Source organism: Fundulus heteroclitus, chromosome 17 (genome assembly GCF_011125445.2).
Source record: "Fundulus heteroclitus isolate FHET01 chromosome 17, MU-UCD_Fhet_4.1, whole genome shotgun sequence".
Lineage (NCBI taxonomy): Eukaryota > Metazoa > Chordata > Actinopteri > Cyprinodontiformes > Fundulidae > Fundulus > Fundulus heteroclitus.
The window spans coordinates 22,749,713-22,773,393 of NC_046377.1; the positions used below are offsets into that span (position 1 = coordinate 22,749,713).

Below are 23,681 nucleotides of genomic sequence, written 5' to 3' on the forward strand. Positions count from 1 at the left end.
TAATTTCTTAATTGATCTGATGACTAATTGATTAATTAATTGACTGATTAATTGATCTCAAGTGAAGACGTGAAACATTTAAAACGTTCCTCTTTAGATTTGGCCTGTTTATTCTACATCTCCGCCCTTCAGGGTGGCTTCAGTCGGGCGTTTCTGTACCTGCACAGCATGTCCGCCATGATGTCCAGCGCCTCCAGCTGCACCGACACGTCTTCCTGCTTGGCGATGGCGCTCGTCAGCCGGCCCGTTATCTTCTTGCAAACACTGGCCGCCAGAGCAGAGCCTGAAACGCCGAAGCCTTTCTTAAGTTTCATGTTGAGGTTATTTCTAATATTTTATTGGCAAAAACAAAAACACTGAGGTGAAATCATCCCAAAAATGCAAAAAAAAAAACTAGAATCTTCTACGCATTTTAACAGGGTGCTTGCGCAAGTCTTGAAAGTCTTAATAAGTATGGAATTTTGAAACACTGTTTTCCAGACCTTGAAAAGTCTTGAATTTTGTGTGAAAGTCCTAATAAAGTATGGGGAAAAAAATGTGTGGTAGAATTTTACAGTATGCTCAAAGGCATTGTGAAATGAGAAATAGGAAGGTAGGCTATAAAACTATAATTTTACTAACTGGTCACGTACTGTATTAGCCTAATGGAATCAAACACTTGTTTGACGTGAAATTAATTTACTTGTGATTTTCATGTTTTGAAACGTTCTCATCAGTAAAAGCATAATTTACTGTGAATAATGCATTTGTTCATTGAATACTAGCCTATAAAAATTAACATTTCTAATAAACAGTTTGTGCAATCTCAACCAATGAAGTAGGCAGTAGGCACACAAGTATACAAGTACATAAAGTTAAGGTCTTGGGAAAAAAATATCAGTTTTAAAAAAGTCTGGAATTTTAATTTGGAAAAAGAGCAAGCACCCTGTTTAAAAAGATAAATCTGTTTAATTTCTAAGTACATTTTGCCAAATCCTTGTAGAAAAAAAAAAAAAAAAGATGATTATGATAATTTAAGCTTTTCCGTGCGGTTCAGTCGCCGCTCATGTTTCTCTCTCCTGACACCTGACACGGATCAGAGCTGCTGCAGCGCCTCGTTTTTATCGTTTATTTCAGGTTTTTACCGCTGGAGGCAGGAGGAAGCTCTCCGATCACCGTCTTCAGGCCGATGGAGGAAATGTCCCGCAGCTGTTCTTTGTCCGACAGCATGTTTGTGCACAGGGTGTCCACGATGGTCTCCACCTGATACTCCTTCACTTTGCTGACCAGAGGCCCCAGGCTGACGAAACAAACGCACCCACAGTTACAGACGATAAAAACGCGGCCGGCAATTAAACATGAGGGCGGCTTTTTTTTTACCATTTCACAGCCAAGTTCTGAACTTCTCCGTTCTTGTCTTCCAGCAGTTTGAGGATCATTCTCACCACCTGTCAATCATCACAGCTCGTTAACCAATTAGTGGTAAAACCAATCAATCAATCAATCACTTTATTTATTTTGGTAAATTGTCCACATTAAGCACAAGTAACAGCAAAAGAAAAAAAGAAAAAAAAAAAAAAAAACAATAGACAAACCCACAGTTTACCAAAAAAGGAATAGGCCGAAGCAAAGCTTATTCTTGCCTACCCTATTTTTTTACCTTACAACCTACCAGGATTTCTTCAAATTCAAATTCAAGTACATAGTACATATATAGATCTACATAACAGCGTAAGATTTTATCATTTTACATTTTAAAGCTCTTTTAAAGTTCACCAAGAAAGGACATAACTTAAATTCATCATTCAATTCATTCCACAGTTTCACACCAATAACTGAAACACATCTAGACTTTATCTGACTTTTCTCCTTTGCACATTCAAATATAAACAAACCTCGCAAATTATATTTATTTTCTCTTAACTTAAATAATTTCTGAATACCAGAAGGAAGACTTTTATTCAATGCTTTATACATCATTTCCAGAAGTTTTGTATAGACAATATCTTTAAATTTTAATATTTTACTTTGAATAAAGAGTTTATCAGTTGGTTCACGGTATCCCACCTTATTTATAACCCTTATAGCTTTTTTTTGCAACTTAACTAATATATCAATAGTTGTTTTACTTGCATTTCCCCAGATTTCTGAGCAATAAGATAAATAAGGCATAACCAAAGAGGAATATATAACATGCAAGCCTTTAACATTTATTAAGTCTTTTATTTTAAACAGTATTCCAATAGTTTTTGCAACTTTATTTCTAATATATCCTATGTGAGGCTTCCAACTAAGTTTATTATCTATGATAATCCCTAAAAATTTTGTCTCATAAACTCTTTCGATTTCTACTCCATTTATGCATAACTTTACATTATTATAATTCCGATTACCAGAGAAAACCATGAATTTAGTTTTTCCTTCATTTAACAATAACTTATTGTAATCAAACCATGTTTTCAACTCAGCTAACCATTTTTCTACAGTTTTTATTATTTCATCCATATTTTTTCCAGAAAAAAATAAATTTGTATCGTCTGCAAACATTACAAACTTTAACAGACTGGATACTGCAAAAATATCATTTAAATAAAGTATAAATAATTTAGGTCCTAGGACTGAGCCTTGAGGAAGACCACGGCCGGTGGCGGTGAATTCAGCGAGCCGCACTGACCTTCCTCTCGCTGTCGTCGTCCAGTTTGATCGAGTCTTTCTGAAGCTCTGTCATCAGGTCGTTTGTGGCCATAAACCTGAAACCAGAACAAAAAAATTCAACAAATCATTGGCGGCTGAAACCTGCAGAGGAAGCAACGGCACCAGAACTCAAAAGTTTACCCGCTTTTAGCTGCAGGAATGAATCCAGTTGCTTCCAGAAAAATATCCATTAGGCTTAAAGGAAACATAAAATACCCCAAACTTGTTGACAGAACTCCTCTGGAATCTAAAGTGTTTTTTTTTTTTATTAACTTTCTCACATTTTTTTGTTGTTTGCCATTAATCCAAATCCTTTAATGCTGAATGAGATCTGCTGACAGCGAGTCCAATCCCATAATCACGCTCTCCTCTGCAGCACATCCCGACTCATTTGCATATGTTTGACATCCGCGACGCGAAGCTCTAAGATCATTTATTAAGACTCCAGCAGCGACGCTCCACCTAAAAAGAGACATTTCCTCTCCTGCAGAGCATCTGCCGACGCCGGTTTGGTATTAAAGCGCTCCGATAAGAACCGAAATGACTCCTCCGCTCTGCTCAGCCGAGGTCAGAAGCAGTTTGAACAGCAGCGAGCGCCGCCAAGCCGCACTTTTCCACAGAACTGAACTTCACGCTCAGACACATTTCATTCATCCATTTTATTTGTTCTTTTCGTGGTAATGCGTTAAAATTATCATTACACAAAACAAGGTCTCCGTTTTTATACAGAAACACGTCATACTGTGTAAGAACAGGAGCAGGTTGTCTTATGAACCCCTAAAATAAATATTGTGCCCTGAGAATGGGTTTGACAAATATAATTAGACATTCTTAATACTTTTACACCCCGTTTCATAAATTTTCATAATTTCTTTAAGCTCATTGTTTTACAGCAGCAGCAGAAATAGTCACGTTTAAAACCCGTAGTCTTCTGCTGCTGTCCTCGTTCAGAGGAAACAGACCCTGGATGGAAAGTTTTGTCTTATCCACAAATAAAAGTGTTTGGAATTTAACCAAATCCTTAATTTTTTTTAAAGTCCAGACGGGAAAAACAGTTCAGTGTCTGTTTATAATCCTTTATAAGCTCTTTTTTTGTAATTCAATCTACAGCATTAGGTTGTAGATTTGTGAATTATTACCCCACACTTCTAAACATTAAAAGACAATATGGCAAAATCAGAGAACAATACAAAACTCTCACTAACTCATAACTTAAGACATACTTAGCTTTACTTAAAACTAAAAGATTATTTTAGATGTTGTCTTTTTAATATATGCAATGTGAGATTTCCATCTTAATCAAAACCCAACCCAAAAATTTTAATCCTGGAACTCTTTCAATATTAATTCCATTGAATAATAAATGTACCTTTTCACTATCTTTTCTTATTTGTAAATAGCCTAAATTTAGTTTTATTTGAATTCAGTGACAGTTTATTATCCTTAAACCGTTTCACCAGCCTAAAACGAGCTGCGCAGACGCTGAACAAATGTTCACAAATACCTAAAATATTAACTTATTGTCTGACACAAAAAGCAATCATGATAATTTTCTGTCCAATTAAGTTAAAATCTAAACGTTAACCTGTGAAGCAGGACAAGACAACAGAGAAACGGATTCTCTTCCCTCCTGTCAGACAGAAGCAATCGCAGCAGAAAACAATGTGAGATTTCCATCTTAATTTCTCCGCTATTATCACTCTCAAAAGTTTAAATCCTGGAACTCTTTCAATATTAATTCCATTGAATAATAATTTAATATTAATATATTTTTTTTATTTGTAAATAGCCTAAATTTAGTTTTATTTGAATTCAGTGACAGTTTATTATCCTTAAACCGTTTCACCAGCCGAAAACGAGCTGCGCAGACTCTTCCCTCCTGTCAGACAGAAGCAATCGAAGCAGAAAACAGTTTGTAGAAGCAGATCAGACACTAAATGCTTCTGGACTCTATAGTAACCCAGTAATTTAGGAGGTGAGCAGGTTCTACAGCAAAACCGCTGAAGGTCAATCGTTCACATTCAACTCTGAAAATCTCATTCGGTTCACTGACTGTAAACTCAGCAGTAAGATGGGCAGGTAACCCCAGATGACTGAATATTTCCCTCCAACCAATCAGCACCCAGCAGGGTCTCCACCTTATGCCGCTGGTTCCCAACGTCTACGTCAAAATAACAGCAGAGGTCTTTGACCAGCGTCTGAAATTAACTTCACCATCTAAATTAGACAGTAGACGTAAAAATCAACCAGTTTTTTACCAGTCAAAGTAAATCTGACTATCTCCACATAATGCCGCTACGTAATTAGCCTGAGCTAACCGCTAGCTGTTAGCATACAGACGTGACGTAGCTGCCGCCATTCTCGCGTCACATTTGCAAATGTTTGTGCGCGTTTGTTGTCATACGAGCTGAAAGCAGAGGAAAATAAAGAAGCCTCCACCCAGATGACGACTGAAAAACAAGATTTATGTGGTACAAACATTTACTCGCCATGTGGCGGCTAGCTAGCTCTCTGAAATTTACTCGCCAAAACAGAAAATTTGGCGAGTGTTAATTTCGGACCCTGTCTGTGAGCCCTGGTTATCTGCTTTATAGACGCGTTAGTAGGAGGAAGAGCTGCACAATTAATCTAAATTATAAAAAAATGCAATTTCCAAATCGCAGAGGTCTGCAATTATTGGCTACGTAACAATTAATGGATCAGACGCAGTCGATAATGTTTAAAGTGGGCCTCTGTACAATTTTGCCAAGAATCCAAATTGCGATTTATTTCAATCATAATTGTGATGTAATTTTGACTTTTCTCTGCATTAACCTCAAGCAACAAAAATCTCCTGTAGATAACAGATGTTTGTAAACAAGAAATGTAACTTTTTATTAATCAGAATATTATTATTCAAGAGAACAGCTTGTTGAGTTGGACGTCAATCCTTGTTGAACAAAAAGTGCAGCCAACAAACAAGTTTGACTGCTACTTAATGCTTCTGGTAAAAATTACATAATAAACGCATAATAAAATTAGATTATCTCACTGCTGCAGCTCTTCCATGTGAAGCAAACCTACTTTAAACAAAATTACTGACACCTAAAAGACGCGTCTTATAGCCAATAACTGCAGACCTCTGTGATTTGGAAACTGTGATTTTTAAAAATTGCGATTATATTACAAATGCGATTAATTGTTCAGGCCTAATTTAAAACTGTTTAATACATGAACTTGTTTTTTAATGCACTTTATGTTCAAAAAGGACGGATGTCCAACTCAATGAGTTATTCTGTTGAATAATAATATTCTGATTAACAAAAATAGTTAGGGTTAGTTCTTGTTTTAAATAGTCCTTGTTTACAAATATATTTATCTACAGGACATTTCTGTTGTTCGTGATTAATGCAGAGAAATGTCTAAATTAAATCAAAAATTTGATTTTTGGAGAGAAAAAATCACAGCCCTGGTACGAAGTTAACAGTGTAAAGCAACATAAACAGAATTAACCACCAGATTATTGTTTTTTTCCTTTTCTTCAGGCACTTCAGTTAATTTCCTGCAAGGCAAAGCAAAACTATTTTCATTTTTAAAGAGAACCTGATAACGATTACGACCATATTTCTAGTCAATATGGGGATTTCTTTTTTTTCAAATTTTTTTAACCAAATATATGTAAATATTACAGCAAATAAATGTTTACAATCCTGTAGGGGGGATTTTATACATAATATTCAAACATATTATTAAACCATGTGATTGTGTTTAGTGCCAATCTTTGTTCATGTTTTATTTGTTGAATCCAATAAATTAGAATATATCTTCTAAAACAAAAAGTCTGAAGGAAAATAACTGATCAAATAGTGAAATAATTAGCAGAAAAGTTTCATAAAGTAAAATAATAAAATAGTTACGAGCTGTGATCCCTTTTGAACTGGGCTGCACATTATTGGAAAAACAAGTTAGTGGGGAATATTCCGGTTATATTAACTGAGATTAATCCATATTTTCTTTACTACTCTCTCTTTTTACCGTCATTGTAATATCGATACCAATCCTCCCGAGCTTTAGGATCCTGGACTCCTAGATCTATAAACAGCGAGGGCATAAAAGACTCCATCTAAGTGGTTAAATCTAATATTTACATGCAGAGCAGGAACCCATAAGAACATTAACAGAATATCCAACAAGGGCTGCACCATAACAGAAAATATGTTATTGTGATGCTATTACTGAATATTGTGACGTTGGTCTCTACTCAGCTTCTCTCACTGTTGAGAGAAAAGCAAAATTTAAAAATCTACATAAAACGTAGAGATTAAGAGCGACTATGAGTCCATCCATCCGGCCAAATATAGTCTGGATATGCAGCGTCTGATTTTCTGACACGTCAAATATTGCTTTAGAGTATTAATTTGTGATTATATTATTAATATGACACCTGCTCATGCTGCGATGAAAATATGAGTTAAACAGCTCTAAATCTACATACTGTATCCAAGCAGTGCTCTGCTATTGTGATCTAGCTCATATTGATGTAGCAATGACAAGTTAAGAGCAAATTAATATCTAATGCAGCCTTAGGTCTGCAAAAAAAAAAAAAAGAAATGGAGATAAAATGTTGTTTTGCTGAATCTTACATGCATTTGCTCTAAACTCATTTCTATATTGAGCCATTTCGGCATCATGAAGTCATTAAAAAGGGCCGGTTGCGCCTGTATAGATGATACTTTTGATTTCATCGTTTCATTCCAGTTCACATAAAAAAGTAAAACATTTCACAGCAACATAAAAGTAGCACCTTAGGCCCATTTGAACAATTTATCTGAGTTGATATAGGGGTGAGTTACGCTTTAAACTCATCATTCTGCGTCACTTTTTCTCTTTTTGGGATATTTCTGGGTTGTTTTAATGTGTTGTGGGGAAAACTGACACCTAGTGGCAGGATGCTGTTACTACACAGTTAAAAAAAAAACATTTGCTACGCAAGGCACAATTTTAGCCACTCTATACAAATAAAAAGTATATAATGCCTCTATGTTATGACATGATATGCCTTTTTTTGGGCTCTTGAGGACCGGATAAACTGCCTTGACGGGCTGGATTCGGCCTGCGGGCCTCGAGTTTGAAACGTGTGCTCTAGAGACTATATCTTTAACTCTCTCTCAGTTCCCAAATAGCTACCAAATACCCAGAATGCACCCCAGTGGGATAACTGTGGGGATTTCTTTTGAGCAGGCAGGGTGAGTGGAGTGGGTGTAACAGGCGGTCACCTGAGCATCAGTCAGTCAGTCACTGTTGTGATGCCTTATAGATGCATTGTGACTTTATGGTGCCTGGTAAAGGTTGTGTTGTGGGTCTGTGTGATGCATACAGCTCAGAGAAGTTAAGAGTTCCTGAACTCCATGTCAGAAATCCTCCCAGAAGAGTCGGCAACACTGGATCCGAAATGCAACATGGCTGCCTCCTGTGCGGAGCCGCAGAAACAAACAGACGGAGTATCCGAATGTGCCACAGGAAGACACAAGGTTTGCTGCTATCAGTTGCTAATGGCAGCTAGCATCGTCACTGAGCCCAGCAGCTCACAGGTAAATAAACCCCACCCGGTTACCTGCACCTGCACCTGCAGCACGCGCAGGTTCGGAGTTCCGAGCCGGCCGTAATGCAGCATAACATCACATCTGCTGCATGGCTGGAGTTGGTGTTCACCAGCTAGCATGCGGGCTAGCCGCTAACCAGCAGTTTCCCCCCGCAGCTCAGCTGTCCGGTAGCCCCCAATGTGCAGCCGGTCAGCTCCCGTAGTGATCCGCGCTTTGCCCCGCTAGCCGACAGCGGAACACCCGCTGTCAAGCCGAACCGAACCCGAGGCTCCGGGCTAGCTAAGGCGCTAGCTGCGTGACGATGATCAGACAGGTAGAAGCTAGCAGTTAGCAACGTTAGCCGCAGGCCTCCGCGGGGGCTTCCCTGAATCTAACCCCGAATACAAACACGTCAACCCGAAATCTGGACCCGCCCGGTGCGGCAGGACCTCCGGCGCCGATATTTACCTGAAATCCTTGTCGCTGGAGGTCATTTTCTCCAGCAGGTTGGAGATGTGGTACGAGGCGCTCGCCATGTCGGTGCTGTTAGCCGTTAGCCTCCCGCTAGCAGACTGCGCTCAGAGAGAGTTCCTGCGAGCCCCGCTGCGTGTCTTTGCGTGTGCGTGATTTCTTTTTCTGCCTCTTTTTCAGACCAAAGGGTGTGTTGCTGCTGCTGAGGCCACCGCGCTCTCCGTCTACAGCGACTGTCGCACCCCGGGGCGCGGAGTTTGTTTGAATGGAGCAGCCGTTTCTCTCTGCAGAGGGGCGGAGTGAGCGAGCAGGGCTGGACGCGGCAGCGGGGTCGAAGGTGACGGTTCCTACACTTTGTTGTTGTTAGAAAAAAAATAATATTAATAACAAATAAACGTCCTGCATCTACAGCAGAGATGGGGAAGATTTGTCCATATTAACAAATAAAAAATGCAATTAACCGGTTTCAGTTTGTTTTAAGTATGGAATGCGACTTCAGAACCAGAGTTCAGTTTAATGACTTTACATTTTACTTGATCAAATTATAACACTTATGGTGCGTTCCGTTTGTCCTCGGTAATCGGTATTATCCATCTGAGGGTCGGAAAATGTTATTTATATATATATATATATATATATATATATATATATATATATATATATATATATATATATATATATATATATACCACACAATATATATATATATAACATTCCACAAAAAAACAACAAAAAAAAATACATATAGTATGTATGTATGTATGTATATATATATATATATATATATGTATGTATGTATGTATGTATGTATGTATGTATGTATATATATACATATATATATATATATATATATATGTATGTATTTATGTATATATATATATATATATATATATATTATATATATATATATATATAATTATATATTATATATATGTATCTGTATGTATGTATGTATGTGTATATATATGTATGTGTATATATATATATATGTGTGTGTGTGTGTGTGTGTGTGTGTGTGTGTGTGTGTGTGTGTGTGTGTGTGTGTGTATATATAGTGAGAAAATATAAACGTAAGAAAGTTAAGAAAGAGAACTCAAAGGCTGGAGCAACGTAACAGGCAGTATGCAGTATTCGTGCATGCTGCTGCTCGCACCAACATTGAGTAAAACCTCAAACTTTGACTGTTTGCAGCAGCTCTCTGTTATTTATGTAACATTCAGTGAGTCGTACAGGTTCTGCCTTTCTGTGTTCACCAGACGGGATGTTTCAGCTCCGTTTATTTGCAGAAAACATCGCCTAGAACAGCGTTATTGTTTTAACAACATTGCAAGCGTCCGTGTTTTTTCCTACTGTCCGACGGAGGGAAACTGGAAAGCAAAAAGGCAGCGGTGACCTAATCTGCGACTCCTGAGTTCTGACATCCGAGGCAAAAGGAACACGCCATCGGACCGTCACGGCCGGTGGTGGTTGCCCAGGGAGGTATCCAAGGAGGGGGCGTACAAACACCAACAGCACTGCTTTTTATCCAGCTCCAGAATTTAGCTTCTTGCATTTTAATAAGTTGGGGACAAGAAGAAGCGATCCAGGTCGTCATTAATTCCAGATCTGCAACCGTTTACAAATTACCGGGAATTTTAGCGCTGTGCAGGATTAGCACTGGTGTGGTTGAGAGGTTGGAAAAAGTTATTTGTATTTCCTTTGTTTTTAACTGGAAAAAATAAGTTTACACATGCAAAATACAAACGTGAATCAGTTACAGTTAGTTTATTTAACACAACCTCTCATGATTCACATCCAACCTCCACTTAAACATGAAGGAATATGTGATGTTACTGAACACTAAATAGAAGGAAATTAGGCTGTATATCATTTAAATTTCTTGCACAAATTACAGGTTATCAAAAATAAACTATTTCCAGTCAGTTGAAGGAGCTATAAGTAACACTGACACCTTGTGGCTCAAATCGGCACACCAGCTTGCCAATCACAACAATCTAATATGCCGTTTTTAAACAGTGTTGTGAATTTTTATTAACACATGATGGGCATATAATGTATTCTGTTTTATATATGGCCTGTTTCTCTTACTGGCTTCCATGTCTGCATGCTGCTGCTCTTTTGCCAAAAATAAAATACTGAACGCTGCGCTCTGGGGATACCTGGAAACTCTCTTTTGATTGGCTCAGGAACCAGGAAGTAAACATGGCTACACTCTGAAAAAAAAGAAAAGAAAAAAAAAAAACACGACTACACTCTGAACCGAAGTAGTTCAGACCGTACCTCTGGGTTTGAAAGGAGAAAAAGGAAAGATTGTTTATAGGAAATGTTACTGCCATCCTGGGTGAAAAATGAGAATGATTTAGGTTGATTTTACAGTAAATATCTTACGTATAGCTCCTTTAAACAGGCTGAATCCTACAAATTTAGATGCAACGACATATAACCTACTTTCAACAGTTAAACATACACAAAAAGTAAGATGAAGCTAACATGGTGATTCATAAATAGTTAATGTTGGTTTAACATCTAAGTATTTATTTGCTTGCTAATTAAAACATAGAGGCTGGAAAATAATTTATGAATAAATGTGCAAATATTGCAGATTCTTATTTAAATAAACTAAAAAAGATGCAAAATCTGCCAGATGGTTAATTCTGCCATCTGTTAACCTGGATACATAGTTAATTTACAGGTTAATGGTGTTTCCTTTCTTCAAACTGAATAATTTTCTTTAATTATTACGTGTGAGCGCCCCATCTCTGAGCTGTGAGCCTGATCTGAAACGCAGCCGGTCTGTCCAGGCTTCCAGAGTGAGCAGCGCCAAATCAGCTTGTTGTAGAAATGATTTTATTTTTTATTAGCTGTCACACCTCATGGACTATTTTAAAAGTAGGTTTGTTCTGTTTTAGCTGGTTAACATGAGTATGATTTTACATGGAAAACCTAGTTATATATATTCTTTAATTTAAACAAATAGACTTTTTTAAAAAAAAAATATTCTGATTAGATTGCATATTTGAACAAGTGACTTTGGAGCTCAACTCTTGACAATCATCCATATATTCTTCTTAAGGTTTAGCACAGGCCAGTCAATCACAGTGATACTGTCCACAAAATGCAGGCCTTCTAAATCATTCAAAATGTGACAACAGCACCCCCTGGTGTTTGGTCTGTGTCTGCAGTCATACCAATAAACTTTTAGTTTATTAAACAGTAAGTATTATATTAGGAGTATGATGAATCCTACTAATAAACTCCTAAAAAAGTACAAAACTTAATGTACCATAGCTAAAGTTTGTCTATAATATTAATGGCTTGATATTATTTTTGCCATATGAGGTTCAGGACTAGTCAAAAGTAACCTGCCATCTTTCCAAAGAAGACGTGCTGCTCTGTCTGCAGACATTGAGCATTTTTGTTTCACCCTTTGTTTTGACTGCAGGTACGAGTCGGGCTAAAAGCTGTTTATATTGTTGTTAATATTGTACAGTTATAAAAAAAAAATAGGCAGTATTGAAACATTGTAGTCCTTAGAAACCATCGTTATATGTTAGAAATGTTAAAAGGGATTCTGGGTAATCTTAAGAACGACAGCTTTAATGTATTCGAACAGAAAACAATAAAAGTTAATTTTTTTACCCATTTTGTTAGGATGGGGGGGCTGAAAGTGTTTCATTCTTCAAAGGAGGGTGCACCAGAAAACAAACTTAACTGGGATTAGCTTTTTAAGGCAACTCACACACTTCCTCTACCAAAACTTTTTCCTTCCACTCAGTTTCCATCAATATGCCTGAAAAAAACAAAACGTCTGATGTAATATTTTGAACTTCTGAGAAGTTGAATTTGGGTTAAATCATTAAAATTAGCAGACATTGACCCTTTGAAATGTATAATTCTGTATGCAACGGGACTAAATAATACATGAATTTTACTCTTTGAGTTGATGAAATAAATTATCGTTCTGAAGACATTCTCTGTTTTTTTTTTTGGAGAAGAACTCATCCTTTCAGCCTGAAGTGCGCTTTCGTCACACGCTTCACGCAAAGCACAGCTACACGTCAGTTTTCTGCTTTAATGATTGAGGCGGGGCTGTTTTTAGCACCAGATTGATATCATGTATAGCCTTAAGCTGCAGCTATTTTAATGCAGCTTTTAATGTTTTTAACCCTCTCAGAGCAGCCAATCAGAGCCGCTCCTCCCTGCTGCAGCTGTACGCATAGAAAGTGTCATCAATGAGAGCTTCTGTCCTGTACACTGGATCAGCAAACAGAAACTCAAATACAGCTGCAGAGAGAAAGCTGCAGCTTCCTGTGTGTGTGTGTGTGTGTGTGTGTGCCTGCAGAGTTTTATTTAGGACATTATCCCCAGCTCAGAAATGATTCATCACAAACACACACATCCACAGTGGGTTTGCAACTGCAGGAGACACATTAGGGATGCTGCTCCTGCTGTGGGTGTCGGCGTGCAGTGCACCTGTGTTAGTCATGTTGCAGAGACATAAATTCCTTCGGACACTCATGTTCCCCTGGAGAGGAAAACAAAAACCTGAAAAAGTACATTTATCATCCAATGACTTCTTCACTTTGGTTTAAATATTGGTTGAGGTTGAACTTATGTTCACCGGGAAGCTAAGGTTTACGTCAGGCTTAACGCGTGGGACTATATTTCAGGTAAAATCTAGCAAGAACCTTATTTCTAGTATATAATACAGCTTACAGTTATGTTAAGGTAAAATTCAGGATGGTGTGATTAGGTGGTTATGAGGTTAAGTTTAAATCTACACTGCAAAAGAGAACTAGAAATAATTAAAATGTTCTTAGAATTAGTGTATTTGTCCTTGATTTGAGTAGGTAAATAAGATGATCTGCCAATGGAATAAGATTTTTGCACTTAAAATAGGAACAATTCATCTCAATCATCTTATTTCAAGTGCAGGATGTCTAATTATCTTATTTTAGGGGTAAAAATACTCATTCCATTGGCAGATAATCTTATTTACCTGCTCAAATCAAGGATAAATACTCTAACTTTAAGAACATTTTAATTATTTTTAGATCCGTTTTTGCAGTGTATGATTTTAAAATCAAATTATCTCTCGGAAAATAGGTCCCAATAAAATTCAGGAAACATTTCTGCAAGCATTTAATTAAGTTATCAATATAAGACGCAAAGATTGAGTAACATCTGTGAGTTAAATAATTTTTATTTAGGTACATTTGAGGTTTACTTGTTTAAGACTGGTTTTAAACTTTAGGTTTAGGTAAAGATTTAGAGGATTAAGGTTGGGTTCATAATATGACAGGATCCGTTTAGAGGTGTCATTAGTTCAAGTGTTTAAGACTAGTTTTAAGTTCAGAACAAATTTAAAGTAAATTTAGGAAAGGATTTGTTTCAGATCACATTTGAGGCAGAGGTTTTTAAAATCTTTTTTAATTTAGTTACTTTTGGCAGTTTATAAATTAGCCTGAAGACCTGTGGCGTCTCTGCATTTGGGGGCCAGTGGGCCCCACCAGATGTTGCTCTGAAGCTCTATGTTCGAAATAATCAGTGGGACAGGATCGATCTTTATAGAGTTATATTGTAAAAAAAAAAACAACAACACAGATTCCCTTACCAATAATATTCTGTTATAAACATCTGTCTATATATCTAAGTCTGCCAGAATACTGACTCAGTAGATAAATCCTCTTGAGGCGCCTTGATATTGGGGCCGATCCCCCAACGTTTGTTTAATTAACAAACATCTGGAATCGCAGTGAGCATGCCCAGTAGGCTCTCAGTAGACATAGTGCGGCACAAATCCTACGGCCCCAAGCTGGGATCGTCCAATCAAAACGCTGGAAATGCAGACGGGATGTTTACGTTCTGCCAGATAGTGTACAACAATCTAGGCAAGGCAAATTTATTTTAATAGCTCATTTCAGTACAAGGACAATGAAAAGTACATGATTAAAACATTGGAAAATAAAAACAGAATAAAAGCAAGTAAAAAAATGTTGGAATAAAATATTGGATAATTTAAACAAAATAAAACATAGGAAAATGTAAACTAAAGGTAAATATTAATCTAGTGCTGGTTGTCCTTGCTGGCTCACTGATGTGAATATTTTCTGTTCAATAAATTAACATTATGAGTGAGCCTTTAGTTATAATTTTATGTATAAAAATGTAATTACAATTAGCTTATATCAAATGGATTTTCTAGTGTGTTGGTTTATGGTAATTTTTCAGTTTCATTTAGCATTGATCAAAGTCAGGTTGTGTGCATCACAAAAAAATGTGTTGCTGCTAGTAGGTGTTGAGTTTTTGTGCCACACTTAACTTATCATGCCAGAGACGCCACTGCTTAAGATCCACTTTGTCTTGCTATTTAAATGATAAAAATGTGAATTAAATGTTTTTCACCTTAACAAAACCATGCAATATTAAAGGACGACGAAAGTAGTGTGATTTTTGAGAAAAGGAGTTCTGTAAATCATAGTCGTTTAGCTTATTAACAGAAAGACTTTGGGGTTGATTGTTTTCTATTTTGTTTGTCAAGAATTTTCCCCCCATCTTTTCTCAGGATGGGTCGCTCTATCTTTGAAAATACTTGTTCATTTTTAAACAAAGTTTGATTAAATGCTCTGCTTTTTAGTAGCGCTCGCCGCATGTTTGTGGTCCTATTTACGATAAAACCAAAATGTAAGAGAAAAAAGATCAATATTTTGCATTGTTCCTAAATTTTCAATTCAAGAAGATTTTAAATGTGTCTCTGAGAAAATAGCAATAGAAGTCTGGGCTGATTGGATGCTGCAGGATACCATTTAGACTTCAGATGATTTTCTCCAGAACCAGGGATGTTTTCAATTAGCTTGATGTTGATTCAGGTGAGAAACTTATAACTTATCGCTGTTTAAACCACCGACAAAAAGTTCTGGTTCAGCCCACCTTTCTTTCTCCACTGTAGTTGCACAAGAAACCGGAATGATCCCGAACAGCAGAGTTCAGCGATAGCCGAGAGAACATCCCACTGTTTTGTTTTGGTGTCACTTTTTAAAGTTGCCCGAGAGAACGTTGCGTTGCTGCAGTTGGTTCCGCACATCGACATTCTGCAGCTGTTCAGGTGTAAAACAGAGCTGGACCGGTTCGGTACCGAACCAGCAGGGCAGTACTGAACGTTTGTCGTTGGGAATATGTGTGCCGTCACACTAACTAACAGCTAAAGCTCTTTGATTGCCGGTCCCCCAAGGAAAGGCGGGAGTCGCCATGGTAACCGGTCACCGGTGACCAATCGGAACCTATTTCTGACTTCAAAGTCGTGTAGCTCCTACCGTAGACTTCTGTTTTAAAAAGCGTTGTTTCAAGACGGTCGTCTAGGCCCTCCTCCTTTGTTTGAAACTCTTTTGTCTGACTTCGTTGATCCACAGTTTCTCCAGAGCTAACCCTATTCACCGTGGCTCATTTCTTTTAGGTGTTAGACGCAGATTTTCACCAGGAAATATGTGTAAAGCTTCTGGGAAGACCCAAATAGCAACAGAAGACGCGGTGGACTTTGTCAATGTTTTTTCTGATTACGTATCAGAAAAGTTTTGGAGAATGCCTAGACATACCTACAGAAAAACAGGTCTAGAATTGTCACTTTTTTTAAACTGTATTTCATTCAAATTTGAACCTGTAACACAACAGACTTATTTAGAGTCTCCTTGCATCAGCCTGTGGCTGCATGTTGAAGAAAGAGAACAAGGGCAAAAGAATTTACGATTTGTGTGTGTTCCAACTTCAATAACTAAAAACTGGTCGCCAGAACACTATTCTGGACTTCTTAGTTTAAAAATTTAAAGTGTTACCTTTACAGAGACACCAAGCTTTTACCTCTGAGGGTTCAAAAGGTGCATCTAATTAATTTCTTTTGTTGTTTTATTTTGTAATTTTGGTGGGGTCAGTTAAGGGGTTGAAGCATTCTTTGAAAAATGTTCAGGCTTTTCCATGAGATCTAAAATAGGTTATAATAAAGGTTTGCTTTACATTTGTGTTTGTTTAAGGTTTGTGCAAAAGTTTCATGTGCAGATAAAATTTAAACTGGAAGGATTAGGTTTAATAACTGGGTTTTACTTCAAGCGGTTCTCTTTAGTTTGAGGCGAAACAAGTATTCAGCGGTGAATTCAAGTCAAAGTGGGTAATAAAACACGAGTCCCGCTGTGGATGTTCAGATTTAGGTTAAGTTCAGCATCAAGGGAGGCATTATGGGAATGAGGCTCCACGGAAAGGACAGACGGATAAACGTGTGGTGAGTCACAGATCAGCGGCGTGGGATGTTAGCGAACCCCCGGGCGCTCTCTCTGTCGACACATGATGCAGCCGCAGACATATGCAGGCCGTGATTCCAGTGTAGGTGTACCCGGCTACAATATGTGCGCTTATGTTTGCACATGACTTTGTCAGAAAAGCTTCAACAGCAGCGGACGATAATCTCTGAGATTTGGCCGCTGCTGCTGCTGCTGCGTCACAAACACTGTCAGGAAGAACATTTAGACGATAAATTGTGTTGAAGGTGTGAAGAAGGGGATTATTTGTCAGCCATTCTGCTCTCATTAGTCGTTTGACGAAGAAAAAGAAGAAGAAGGGGGGGAATCAGGCCGGATGAGTCACTGTAATTATGTTCTGAGACATTAAACAGGATTTCATCGGACGTGGCACAGTTTGGAGACGAGAGCATCGACGGGATCTTCGCCGAGACGTGAAGCGTCTGTCGTGTCACCACAGACCAGAAGGACGCTGACACACAGTGCTTTCCATTTCCCTCGCCACGGACCAGAATAACACCTGAAACCATGGGAACTGTACACAAAAGGATGCCGTCTGACTCCAAATGTCCAGCAGGAAGATGGAGAAACCGGACTGAAATAAAAGTCACGGCGGAGATTCCCGCATTCCTTTAAATCAGGCTCCTTCGTTTTGTTCCCACCATGTTCCCTTGGACACAAAAAAAAACTCTTTTAGGAGAAATTATAAACATTAATACATACACTACAAAAAGGGCAGTAAAAGTAAGTCAAATTTACTTGAAATGAATGTATTTTTTCTTGATTTAAGCAGGTAAATAAGACTATTTGCCAATGGAGTGAGTATTTTTACCCCTACAATAAGATAATTAGACATCCTGCCCTTGAAATAAGATGATAGAGATGAACTGTTCCTATTTTAAGTACAAAAATCTTATTCCATTGGCAAATAGTTGTATTTACTTGCTTAAATCAAGGAAAAATACATTAATTTCAAGAAAATTTGACTTACATTTAGTTCCCTTTTTGCAGTGTAAGATTTCACCAGCGGTCTTTAAGATAAGGAGAAATTACTTCATACAAAGAATAGAAATTAATCAAAATCACAGAAAAAAAGGAAAATCACTCAAACTGGCGTTAAGGAACACAGAGAAAAGTGAACCAGGTCAATTCTCCACTTTATGTTAATGCCTAATTATCATTTTACATAAAAAATGGGTTATATAGATTCTTTAGTAAACATTTCACAGTTCCGCTGCAAAAAGGGAACTAAAATAAGTAGCGTTTTTTTTTAATTAGTATATTTGTCCTTGATTTGAGCAGGTAAGTATGACTAATAGCCAATGTGGAATGAGATTCTTGCATTTAAAATAAGAACAATTCATCTCCATCATCTTATTTTAAGTGCAGAATGTCTAATTATCTTATTTTAGGGGTAGACATACTCAGTCCATTGGAAAATAGTCTTACTTACCTGCTCAAATAAAGGAAAAATACATTAATTTCAAGAAAAACTTATTTTGACTGATTTCAGTGTGTTGTTAATATTCAAAAAACACAAAAAAAAACTCTTTTAGGAGAAATTATAAACATTAATACATAACATTTCACCAGCGGTCTTTAAGATAAGGAGAAATTACTTCATACAAAGAATAGAAATTAATCAAAATCACAGAAAAAAGGAAAATCACTCAAACTGGCGTTAAGGAACACAGAGAAAAGTGAACCAGATCAATTCTCCACTTTAGGTTAACGCCTAACTTTCATTTGACATAAAAAAAATGGGTTAAATAGATTCTTTAGTAAACATTTCACAGTTTCGCTGCAAAAAGGGAACTAAAATAAGTAGCGTTTTTTTTTAAATTAGTGTATTTTTCCTTGATTAGAGCAGGTAAATAAGACTATTTGCCAATGGAATAAGATTTTTGCACTCAAAATAGGAACAATTCATCTCCATCATCTTATTTCACATGCATGATATCTAATGATCTTATTTTAGGGGTAAAAATACTCATTCCACTGGCAAATAGTCTTATTTAGCTCCTCAAATCAAGGAAAAATATACTAATTTCAAGAAAAACTTATTTTGACTGATTTCAGTGTGTTGTTAATATTCAAAAAACACAAAAAAAAAAACTCTTTTAGGAGAAATTATAAACATTAATACATAACATTTCACCAGCGGTCTTTAAGATAGGGAGAAATTACTTCATACAAAGAATAGAAATTAATCAAAATCACAGAAAAAAAGGAAAATCACTCAAACTGGCGTTAAGGAACACAGAGAAAAGTGAACCAGATCAATTCTCCACTTTATGTTAACACATAACTATCATTTTACATAAAAAATGGGTTAAATAGATTCTTTAGTAAACATTTCACAGTTCCGCTGCAAAAAGGGAACTAAAATAAGTAGCGTTTTTTTAAATTAGTATATTTTTCCTTGATTTGAGCAGGTAAGTAAGACTATTTGCCAATGGAATAAGATTCTTGCATTTAAAATAAGAACAATTCATCTCCATCATCTTATTTTAAGTGCAGAATGTCTAATTATCTTATTTTAGGGGTAGACATACTCTTTCCATTGGCAAATAGTCTTATTTACCTGCTCAAATATACTAATTTCAAGAAAAACCTATTTTGACTGATTTCAATGTCTTGTTAATATTCAACCAAAGTCGTCTGTCTTCGTCTGGATCCTCTGGTGGCGAGCAAAATTTAACGGTTGCATCAACGACGGTAAGTCATCCAGATCCTGGCGCAGCAAAGCAGCCCGGAGCGTCACACCACCACCATGTTTCACACCCCATAATGTTCATTTTCTGAAATGCCGCGCTGGTTTGACAGCAAATGTTACAAGGTGCACACCTCCCAAAAAGGTCCACCTTTGTCTCGGAAGCAGAATATTTAAAGACCCTGGGGATAATCCAGATGTTTTTTAGTAAATGTGAGACGGGCCTTTTTGTCTCTTCACTGCAAAAAAGAAACGAAAAGTAAGTAAATTAGTGTAGTTTTCCTTGATTTAAGCAGCTAATTAAGACTATTTGCCCATGGAGTGAGTATTTTTACCCCTAAAATATGATAATTAGACATCCTGCACTTGAAATAAGATGATGGAGATGAGTTGTTCCTATTTTAAGCGCAAAAATCTCATTTACCTGCTCAAATTAAGGGCAAATACAGCATTTTCAAGATATTTTTACTTACTTTTTGTTCTCTTTTTGCAGCACATTTGTGGATAACGGTTCTCACACTGCAAAAGGGGAACTAAAAGTGAGTGAAATGTTCTTGAAATTAGTATATTTTTCCTTGATTTGAGGAGCTAAATAAGACTATTTGCCAATGGAATAAGATTTTTGCACTTAAAATAGGAACAATTCATCTCCATTATCTTATTTCACATGCAAGATATCTAATGATCTTATTTTAGGGGTAAAAATACTCATTCCATTGGCAAATAGTCTTATTTAGCTCCTCAAATCAAGGAAAAATTCACAAATTTCAAATATTTTTTTTAACCTACTTTTATTTCCCTTTTTGCAGTGCACTGTGGTTCCCTGGAGTCCCATGGCTCTGTAACCCTTTACAGACTGATAGCTTTCAGTGAATCAGTTTCTCTGTTCTTATTCTCGTTTAGATCAGGGCATAAAGTGTTTTTCTTCATTTTAAAAGTTGCAGTGGTGAAATTAAGTCCAGCTTTTCAAAGCTATGGTTAGTCAGAATGAAGTGATGGTGATAGCATTGTTGCCTCAGTGCACCTAATCATTGAAAAATAGATTTTGTATTTTTCTGATGGTTAAATACCATTTCCTTAGCGACCTAAAGTCAGTTTCACCTTCTCGCTTGAACATGTTTGGCTCAGAACAGACCAGCTAAAACCCACCAGTGGGTAAACCTGCTTGTAATACTATAAACTAATTCTTCTGCACTTATTCTGAAGGTCAGCAAAGCTGCACGGACTCCTCTCTGATGGAGTCACATGGGTTTCCAGCTCTGTCTGTATTTCTATTCATATTGAGGTCATTCTCTGCTTTTTATCTCGTAGCCTGCAGAGACCCTTTCTTCCACTTCACTGGGTCCTTTCCTGCTCTCTCCCTCCTCCATCCATCTCTGGAAAAAACTCCGTTGGGAAGAAAAATGGAGGCTTGTCAGAGTGAAGGCTGTCAGTTAATCGCTGCCGTCGCTGCGAACAATCTGGTGTTTTCATTTGTTTGTTTTGATCCAGTGGGGTTTTTAGTTTCCTCCTCCTGTCAAACCATCAGATCCAGTCCACTGCAGACGCCATTGTGACTTTTTCTGCTTTAAATCACTTCTTTTTCTAGCTAATTAGGTGCTGTGGAGCGATGGTTTATATGACATTATTTAGATTAAGTAGTATTTGTTAAATACTAGTTAAATATTAAGACACAAAAAAGATTACTTCAATCAAAGAAAACATTTTCAATTAAAAAAAAGTGTTCAAATGCAATTTTTGGAGTCTCAAATATTTTATTTGCATTCAAAAACTATTTTCTATGATTGAAAACATTTATCTTTTCATTGAAGTGACTTTTTTATTGATTCTCTTGTTTGTTTGTTTGTTTGTTTGTTTGAAGCAACTTCTTTTTTAATTGAATGATAAAGACACAAATATCCTACCAATTATACGGTCCAATCAAAAAACAGTGTTACTTCAATAAAAAAGTTTGCTTCAAACAAAAACAAAAAACGGACTTATTTCAAAGAAAACATTTTCAATTAAAGAAAAGCAGTGTTCAAATGTGTTTTTTTTTTGTCTTAAATATATTTTTGGATTCAAATACTTTTTTTCTTTGATTGAAGTGAAGGTTTTTTTAATTGAAAATATTTGTTTTGATTGAAGCAACATTTTTTTTGATTGAATAATAAAGAAACAAAACTACCTTCATAGTTAAAAAAAGGTTAAAATAACCTTATTTTTTTAAAGTTTAGAAATCTGCAACTGGAAGAAGACAAGATCTTAAATCAATGATATAAACACATGATTTTATTTTGGCAGATCCTGGTTAATGTGTCAAAAATTAGTCTTCCAAAGCTTATTGGGATCATTTATGATGTTCCTCTGTTTTTTTTTATACTGCAGCCATTCTCCCTGTAGGAAAGAGAATTGTGGATATATTGTTACGCTGATGATATTTAGCTTTATTATGAATGAGATTTGATCAAACAAATGATTTTCTGTCATATCCACAGGCTTGTGTGCAGGTTGCAGGTGTGACATACAGGTGCCTCCTCACACCTGGTGCTTGTTTGGGTCCATTCAGGATAAACAGGTGAGTGGATCCCCTGCGGCAGATGCCAGATTGTTATTTTTCATCAAGTGGTAATCAGGCCTCATTGTGACCTGTTGATATATTTCTCCCTGTGTCCCAATCTTACATCCTTTTTGTCTTCCTTGTTGTGTTCTCGCTCTGTCGGGGACTCCGGTCCTCGTTTCTGAAGTTCATTGTTCAAATTCAATTATATAATTTGATTGAATTTGACTTTGTAGAGTGCCTTGAGGTGACTTGTTGTGAATTTGCGCTATACAAATAAAAATTTAGATGAACTGAATTGGAGAACTCACCTCAGGATCCCTGCTGCAAATGTTCTCTCTGCTCCTCTGGATCTGCTGTCTGGATACTTCCGTAATCCACTCTGCCTTTTCCCCTGGAAAGAAGGATAAGAATCAACGTGAATTGCTCTCCACCTCCAGCCTCTGTAAGTATGCTCACCTCCTCCTCAGGAACTTCACCCCTGCGACAACCTTAAGACTTCCTCCTCTTCTGCACATCGATCATCACCTTTCACATCCCTATTCCCTCAATAACCATTTACCGCTCCTCCTCTGTGCCGTCCCCTGATCCCAGAAGAAACATTCATTTATTCACATTTGTCAATAAATCGTTCCAACCTTCAGCCTGTCGTTGTTGCCTGCACACGGGTCGCACATACAAACATTTTCTACTTCTGTTTGTGTCAGTGTGCAGCTTAATTTGCTTAATTCCCCTGCAGACGAGCACAGAGGGTGGGGTTCACTGCGGCCACAAAGCTTCCTCACTGTTTGCAGATTTATAGATTTAAACAAAATGTTGCTTTTGGAGTTTGGATTAAAACAGTTCAAGCTTCAGTTTGCACATAGATCCTCTTTTACCGGATTATTACGAGTTGATGGATGATGAGTTTAAGATGAAGTTTGAATTTGACGTTTTTGTCACCTTCTACACTCAATGTCTCCGAATCCAACCATAAAACTACTACTTAAACAATTACACCGGCTTTAAATGCGTCTCTGAGGAATGATGGAGGCAATTTTTTAAGCTAAATGTTTATTTTGATTAAAACATTAAGCTGTATTTATACCTTTTGCTAAATGTTATATGTGTGTGGATATAATTGATATACTGAATAACTGGTTTAAGCTATCAAACATCAAACAAAAGTTTTATGATTAACACAAAACAGCTGAAACTGTAGATATGCTCTTAGTTTATATCTCAGGGATATTAATTAATTGTTTTCACATAATTTACTCAAGAAAGTTTCAGTTTTGCTTTACCCTCATAATTCAATTCAAATTCTCTTTAACGTAAAGAGAGTTCAGTGAAGAGAAGTATAAACACTTTTAATATTATAGATTAACTTTTTACTAGATCTACACTGCAATAAAATCAGCATGATCCTAAGAGACGGCAAATCTAATAAATCCATAGAA

At 36.8% G+C, this 23,681-nt stretch overlaps 1 protein-coding gene and 1 long non-coding RNA gene across 3 annotated transcripts in view; one reads left to right on the top strand and one right to left on the bottom strand.

The window, feature by feature from the left end:
* Positions 1-8,977, bottom strand: part of cand1 (cullin-associated and neddylation-dissociated 1) — a 30,492-nt gene extending 21,515 nt beyond the window's left edge. For both annotated transcript variants that reach the window (XR_004933099.1, XM_036148830.1), the window contains exons 1-5: positions 8,703-8,977; positions 2,654-2,729; positions 1,360-1,427; positions 1,125-1,279; positions 160-283 (exon numbers count right to left, since the gene is read on the bottom strand). Coding sequence is in view for 1 of the 2 variants with exons in the window: in XM_036148830.1 (XP_036004723.1) it covers positions 160-283; positions 1,125-1,279; positions 1,360-1,427; positions 2,654-2,729; positions 8,703-8,770 (491 nt within the window). In the remaining variant the exon portion in view is untranslated. The remainder of the gene's footprint in view (positions 1-159; positions 284-1,124; positions 1,280-1,359; positions 1,428-2,653; positions 2,730-8,702) is intronic.
* LOC118566547 lies at positions 8,965-22,854 on the top strand. The gene is made up of 3 exons (XR_004933100.1): positions 8,965-9,042; positions 22,181-22,260; positions 22,559-22,854. It is a non-coding gene; the product is annotated as an uncharacterized LOC118566547 (long non-coding RNA).
* Positions 22,855-23,681: the final 827 nt, after the last annotated feature.